This window comes from Uranotaenia lowii, chromosome 1, assembly GCF_029784155.1.
Source record: "Uranotaenia lowii strain MFRU-FL chromosome 1, ASM2978415v1, whole genome shotgun sequence".
NCBI classification, from domain to species: Eukaryota; Metazoa; Arthropoda; class Insecta; order Diptera; family Culicidae; genus Uranotaenia; species Uranotaenia lowii.
This window is the reverse complement of record NC_073691.1, coordinates 67,183,535-67,191,567: the sequence shown is the minus strand read 5'-3', so window position 1 is coordinate 67,191,567 and position 8,033 is coordinate 67,183,535. Positions and strand designations below refer to the sequence as shown.

At 37.7% G+C, this 8,033-nt stretch overlaps 1 protein-coding gene across 1 annotated transcript; it reads left to right on the top strand.

Annotated features, from left to right (window-relative positions):
* The first annotated feature begins 7,403 nt into the window (after positions 1-7,403).
* LOC129760836 (uncharacterized) lies at positions 7,404-7,820 on the top strand. Its single transcript, XM_055758513.1, has one exon. The coding sequence runs from the start codon at positions 7,404-7,406 to the stop codon at positions 7,818-7,820; it is 417 nt and encodes a 138-aa protein (XP_055614488.1).
* The last annotated feature ends 213 nt before the right edge of the window (positions 7,821-8,033 follow it).

Genomic DNA, 8,033 nt, shown 5'->3' with positions numbered 1-8,033 from the left:
AGGACGGGCCCGGAAGTTATACAACAAGGTTCTAACGAAGTACGATGGATGCATCTTCATTGATAACGAAACGTACGTGAAGATGGATTTTGGCGGCTTCCTGGCCAAAAATGTTACAAAGCCACTGGTCGGGGTGATGTCCCCGCCAAGTTCAAATTCGTTTTTGCCGATAAGTTTGCAAGAAAGTGTTTGAGCGAGATTCTTTCCAACAACTAACAAGAAAAACCAAAATTTTTGAATACTTAAAACAAATCAAATTATTACGACAATTGTATTTTTTTAACCATAACTGCTTCACTTTGAATAAGACCCGAATGACCTCTGAGGTTAAGGGGTCTTGAATAAATGTTATAATCTTTAAAATATTACAATTTTAGTATTATTGCACATTGAATTTTTCAAGCATTAAACACAGGACTCCACTACCGAGAGCACCCTGGCATATCATTGCTCTCTTTGCGGTTTCAAGGATGCTCTGGCAGTCAAGTGAACGATTTCAATTTCAATTTTTAAAGCCAGCTACCCGCAATTGTCGTACTCGTCTGCCTGTGTCCACGTGTTCTGAGCGGGGAGGCCAGGTCACTGGACTGGTTGGTTGAATGAAATAAAATGACCAGCTCCCTCTTCTAGTGTGGTAATTTTCCGAATGGTTGCCAACCGGCTGTTTCCCAGCGAGCACAAAACTGCCCGGAGCATATTACGTTGACCTTCCAACTGCTGCTGGCTGCCACTTGCTAGTAGCCACTCCTCACTCACGAATCTTTCGGTTGGCTGGTTCCAAATTAATTGAAATAATAAATTTTGAATATTTTCCACTTGACTTTTGACTATTAATTTTCCGTGCGAAATGCGAGTGTTTGTGATTGTGTTTCTTTGGTTGTTTCTGTTTCCACTTCCTCCCACCAACATTTGTATTCGGGTTTACAATTCAGAAGGATCCTCCCACATGAGCACGACTTTTTGCTTGCGTAACATATGGTTTTCATTTGCTGGTGAGTTGTAGTTGCTGAACTGCAATCATTGATATCGTCACCCGTCATGATTGTGTGACCAGACCAGTACGTTGTAGTACTATGGCCGGAAATTGGTCCATGTCAGTAGGGTCAATTGTGCTGATTTGCGGTTTTCGTTTCCTCCCATTTGGGGTTGGATTCTGTTGAAATGATTTCCGTGTTCGAGTTTTTCAGCCGATGATGATTGGCCTGTCAAACATTTTTACCGAATAACAAATTTGTTGCGAATGAAGCTTTAAGAAGCAATCAGATGGATATTGTTACTAAATTTGTTTTATTTTTTACAAGAGTAAGATTTCAAAAGCTGATGTAAAATCAACGCGACAAGTTGAATCGAAACCAAATTCATGTTAGAATTTGTTAGAGCTGGATTCGAAAAATGTAAATCGGGTCTAAGTCTGCGAAAAGAAGAACCACATGGCCATCCTTTTGTAACATATACATAGGTTTGCTTGTAAATAGCTGAGACTTATATTAGGGTTCAATGTAAAATTTTCTACCGTGTTAACTGTCGACCATTTTATTTACTACCCTCTGGCTTCTGACGGCAGAAACGATGAAACCCAACGATTTAAGAATTATAGAGATAATCAAACAGAATTTTTACACCATAAGGATAGGTGCCTGTTTTGAAGACTCGGAGATTACGTTGAAATTTTCCATCGTTGGCGGGCTATCAAATCGTTTCCAGTGGGTTATCATTCCTTCGTCTGGTTTAGATGTTGAGACAAATGTACTCAGTTTATCTGACATAACATTTCGGATAAAACAATCAAGTAGATACTATTCGAATCGTATGAGAACATAACTACACTAGATACATATTTCGCATCCTATTTAGATCATAAAATAGGCTTATGTACGCACATTGGTATTCGAGTAAATGGCAGTGCCACCAAGTCCTACGTAAACAATTATTTACTCATTTTATTTTGATCCAATAAAAAAAAATATTGGCGTTTATTTAAAAAAATGATTTTGCGTTTGTTATTGGATTTAGAGAAAAAATATTTTTTTCCAGATTTTCTAAATAATAATTGCACAGAACACAAACTCGAAAATAAGTCTAACGGCTTTTTATTTTACCACTGATAAATTTTGGTAATTTTTTTTTTTTTTTTTTTTTTTTTTTTTTTTTTTTTTTTTTTTTTTTAATTTCTTAGCGGCCCACCACACTCCCCCACACCAAGAAGCTCATTAGAGCCCCCTGGTAATGGACGCTAACTGTTCTCAGCACGTCTGGCAGCAAAAGGGAAATAAAACAACTCGCGATCAAGATTTAATCATGCTGAGAACCTACAAAAATTATTTAAACGAGGGAATGTAACGATACAACAACTAAACTACAACATGAATCTCAGTGGAAAGATATTTTCCTTTGAAGAGATACATGCGTTTCTATTATTAAAGGTACAAGCAACAAAAAACAAATTAAAAATTGAGCTTAAGATTAGATTAATTAAAACTATTAAATTAATAAATTAAATTAAATGAATTATTTATCCAGCTAAGAAAATTTCAAAAAGGTATCTAATTAACTCTAAAAAAGTGGTTGGCTGAACATCAAATTAAATTTTCTTTGAAATATTGCATTAGTTTGTTCTTGAAATGGTTCCTGTATGTTATGTTTTTTATATCAGAGGGAAGACTATTAAATTTTGTTGGTCCAATGAATGAAATTCGTCGCTGTCCACGAGAAGTGGAGGACGTGCTGCGTATCAAATGATTAGAATGTCGGGTATTATGGATGCGTATTCCTGGAGTGAACCTTAAACTTTGATTTCTATTTAATGAATGCAAGTTATCAAATACATAGATAATAGTTTGAAGGTCACAAAGTTTAGTGAGTGGTAAAATATTGTGTGAACTGTTGGAGTAAATTAAATTGGTTGAATAAAGCAAAGGGAGATTGAAAATAGTTTTTAAACAACGGTTCTGTAAGGTTTGTAATCGTGATAAAAGGGACAATGATGCCCTTCCCCATATAGATATTAGGTAATAAAGATGAGAGTGTATGAAGGCAAAATAAAACTTGAGCAAGACATGACCCTCCATAGAATTCCGCTATAAGATGATATCCTTTTTTGCAAATGATGTATGTGATTGCTCCATGATAAAGTTTCATCAAGAATTATTCCCAAATATTTAAAGTTCGTTACTCTTTCGATTGCAATACCCGAGAGTTTTGGATCATCATGTTGCTCGATTTTTTTACGAAAAGAGCGGAAAATCATGTACTTTGTTTTAGTAAGGTTAAGTGTCAAAAGATTTGAGGAAAAGTATTTATGCAAAACTTTCAAATCTTCTTCCATATGCATAACCACGTTGTTTGGACATACGCCGGGATAAAAAAGGGCTGTGTCATCAGCAAAAAGGCGTGGTATGCCGTGCAGGGGAAGTCGACTAACATCATTTATGTACAGTAAGAAAAGGAGAGGCCCTATATTGCTGCCCTGCGGAACACCGACTTCCAATTTTTCGAGAGAGCTCGTTGCATCTCCCAAACAAACAAATTGTTTTCTATTTGTTAAATAGCTTCGTATCAATGTATTAGCAATACCTCTTACTCCATAACACTCTAGTTTCTTCAATAAAATTTCGTGATCGAGTGTGTCGAAGGCTTTTTTTAAGTCAAGGAAAAGACCACCTACAATATTCCTTGAATCTATTTTTTCCATCACGAAGTCCGATAACTCACAGATAGCTGTCAGTGTACTGGAACCAGATTTGAAACCGTATTGCAGATTGTAAAGTACGTTATTGCGATCCAGAAAAGTATTGATTCTATTTATCAGAAGTTTTTCAAAAATCTTACTGAAGACACTGAGTGTTGAGATTGGGCGGTAATTACTAATTTCAAGAGGGTCACCGGATTTTAAAATTGGTATAACTTTTGCGGTTTTCAAACATTCTGGGTATACACCTGATGCTAAAATCTTATTAAAACATTCCGATAGGATGTGTGAAAAAGATAAATAATGATTTTTCATCATAAGTGTAGGGAATTTATCGGGCCCACCGCTTCTTTTATTTTCAAGTGATTTGATGACATTGATGACCTCATTAGCTGATGATGGAAGCAGGAAAAGAGAATTTGAAACACGGTCAACATTTGATAGACTACTGCTAGTCGAATCAACAGTAATATTATTTGCAAGCGATTTCCCAATGCTGGTGAAATAACGATTGAATATATCACATACTTCGGTTTGATTTTCTACAACTTTATTGTTGTCAGTTAAGTTTATAATAGGATTATCACGTGACCTACCAAGTATTGAGTTGATGTTTTTCCAGATTTTAGAATGCGGTGTATTGTTCAAAATATTTCCATAATAAGTTTTTTTGCATTTCCTTTTAGTAAATTCAACTTTTTTCGTTATATGGCTGAGCATTTCTCTTAAGTGAGTATCTTCAGGATTTCTTTTAACTCTTTTGATGTAGTTGTTTTTTATTCTCATTAAAGTCCACAAATCAAGAGTCATCCATGGGCAATAATCGCCAAATCAAAGACGATAAAAAAAATTAAAAGAAATAGAATTCAATAATGAGCACAATTTCAGTAAAAATTATGAAACGAGAAAAGGTATTTTTTTAAATTATTGTTATAGGAGAGAAGGTTACTCCAAAGCTGTTCGGGTCAATATGACCCGAAGCGTTCATTTCAAACAACTTTATCATCATTCCATTATACTGAAGAACTGGGTATTTTGACAGAGCGAGTACACATAATTAGAATTTGAGTTTTGAAAATCGGTTCATTGGGAAATGAAATACAGCTAAGCAAAGACAAAACTGGATGTCGTTTTTTTTAAGTAAGATTTTTTTCTACCGGAAGATCTGAGATAGCGGTCAAAACTTTCATTGAAACCCTAAATGTTTCTATATTTTCGGATAGATGGATTCTTAACGATTTCAAACATCAATGAAACACTTCAATACAGAAAAGCTGTCAGAAGTTATGAGTATTTAAAAATTAAATTGATTTTTCGAAGTTTTTACTTTTTGAACCAGTTTCTGATAACCTGGTTACACATATCGACTTTATTTAAAATGTTGAGTGATTTGAATAAATTACCTACACGATGAATATTATATCATCAAAATCGGTTAACATTTACAGCCAGGAGAACGAAATAAAACTGCAACTTAAGTTTCCCCGAAACGGATATTTTGCAAACGGCTTTGGAAAGTTAAAAAAAAACTGTCGTTAGTAATATTCATAACTATCTGGCATATGGCATCTTCAAATAATGAAAAGTGTTAATTCAAGGCATAGTAAATAGTGATATGCCTTGTTTAAGAATTTGGCAGTTACTAATACTTTTAGTAACGAATACTTTTAACTTAAATTAAGTAAAAAGCCAGTTAATCCGGTTGTACTTTTGCCCAGAATGAAAAATCCCCAAAATTTCAATCACCAGAAAACCACTTTCCCAGAATGAACCCTTTTCCAGAAAATTTTTCGAATGAACCATTTCCCAGAAAATTCGGTCCATTCTGGGGAAAATAATTCTGGGAAATTGTCCATTCTGGGGAAAAAAAACTCTGGAAAATGGTTCATTCTGGGGTTTGATTTTGGGTATTGTCATTCTGAGGAAAAATCATTCTGTGTAAATGTTGTTGGGCTTTTGGGATACAATCGTTAAACCAATTTCTTCAACACTAGAAAGACTGCACCAGTCAAAATGACTGGTCTGACACTTGGGTTGTTGGATCTTTTAAATGCTTCGTTTTAAAAATTCGCAAAAACTACGACTCTTCATGAATTTTTAATCTCTACAAACCTGTGTATTTTTTCATTCACAAGATGAAAAGTGACGTGAAAAGCAGAGTGCAAAGCCGAATTATTTTGTCTGACGATGTTCCGGTGAACAGCACCCCTCAGCGTTTTGCACCGAAAGAGAAGTTTATCCTAGAAAAAAGAATTAAAAAAAAAACCGAAAGAGAAGCAGATCTTGGAGAAAACCATCGACAAGTGGCTGAAGGGTAGAATCATCAAGGAGAGTGTTAGTGAATATGCGAGTCCAGTGACATTGGCTCCGAGGAAAAGTGGATCAATGAGAGTGTGTGTGGACTATAGAGAGTTGAATAAAAAGATCTTGAAAGACTGTTTCCCGATAAGAATTATAGAAGATTGATAGACTAAAAAGAGCTAAAGTGTTCATCGTCCTGGATTTGATGAATTCGTTTTTCCACGTGCCAGTCGTAAGCCAAAGCCAAAATCGATAATCGATAATAATTTTACGATAATCGTAGCCAAAAGTACACCAGTAGATATCGTGAAACATACTTGGCAGTTTGAGTTCCGGAGGACCCCGTTTGGCTTGAGCATAAGCCCAGCGAGTTTCAGCCGATTTGTTGCTGATGTTTTCCATAGTAAATCAGATTAAGAAAGGCTTCATGATGATTTATGTGAACGTGATCATTCCGTCTGTGACTTTCGAAGAAAACCTGGAGCGCCTGAAGGAGATACTGACAGTAGCAGCTGACAACACAACGGAGTCCAGTTCAACTGGGAGAAGTCGCAGTTCCCGAAAAGTAAAGTCGAGTACTTGTGCTACGTGATAAGTGATGGTGGTTACAAAGAGCCGTGCAACGTGAAAGAGCTACAGCGATTTCTGGGTCTAACAAGTTATTTCCGGAAATTCATACCTGGTTATGCGCTAATTGCAAGACGGCCGATGCCACTGCTGAAAAAGGACTCCCATTTTGTGTTTGGCGACACCTAGCGCAGAAGCTTCGAGCAACTAAAGGAGTGCCTTGTGTCTAACACAGATGCGTCCAAAGAAGGCTACGGAGTCGTGCTCCGCCAGAAAGGCGAAGACGGTAGATTCCATCCCATCTACTATATGAGCAAACAGACAACGTGTGGTGAAAAGAATTACAGTGCTTATCACCTGGAAGTACTGGCAGTGATACGCGCAGTTGAGAGGTTTCGTGCGTACCTGCTGGGGATCCCGTTCAAAATTGTGACGGATTGCGTGGCGTTCGAACACACAGTGAGCGCTTAGAAGCTCAACGCGACAGTGGCCAAGTGAGTGATCGCATTAGACGAGTACAAGTACCGAGTGGATCATCGTGCTGGTGACCGAATGAAGCATGTCTATGCGCTGAGCCGAGTGCCGGTGATGTTAGCTGCAAGTGACCCACTTGTGGAAATGATTAAAAGTGCGCAGAGGAAGGAGCAATCTTTGAGCTGCTGAAAACTCAAGAGTTCGATGATTACTTCGTAAGTGGAGATGTTGTGATGAAAGTGATAGACGGCCGAGAAGTTACAGTGGTACCAGCCGAACTACAATCCGAAGTTATTCGACGATCGCACGAGAACGGGCATTTTGGTGTACGAAAGCTCCAAGAGGTGATCAAGCGTGACAACCACATTTCTCAATGAGTGCGAAGACTAAAGGGCAGATTGAGTGTTGTGTGAAGTGTATTCTTGCGGAGAGAAAAAGAGGCAAACCCGAGGGATTGCTGAGTCCGATTTCGAAAGGCGAGGTACCGTTCGAAACCTATCACGTCGATCATCTTGGACCAATGGACGTGATAGAGAAGCAGTACAAGTACCATTTCGTGATTGTTGATGCCTTCACGAAGTTCGTGTGGATCTATCCGGCGAAAACGACGAATGGACAAGAAGTGATCCAAAAGTTGCGTTTGCAGAGTGAGCTGTTTGGAATCCTTGACGAATCATCAGTGACCGAGGTGCGGCGTTCACATCAAGTGACTTCAAGGAGTATTGTGCATCGCAGAACATCGATCAAATCGAAGTTACGACCGAAATACCAAGAGGAAACGGCCAAGTGAAACGAGTGAACCAAGTGATATTAGCCATGCTAACGAAGTTGAGTGTTGACGATGAGTCGAAGTGGCACAAGCATATTGGAAACATACAACGATGGACCAACAGCAGTTTCCACCAGAGTACCAGCTTTTCCACATTCGAATCGATGTTTGGAGTTCAAATGCAACTAGAAGGTGATATCCGATTGAGTGAACTGCTCGAAAAGATCAAGCTGG

Coding starts and splice junctions, on each gene's coding strand:
- LOC129760836 (XM_055758513.1), top strand. CDS start 7,404: ATGAGTGCGAAGACTAAAGGGCAGATTGAGTGTTGTGTGAAGTGTATT.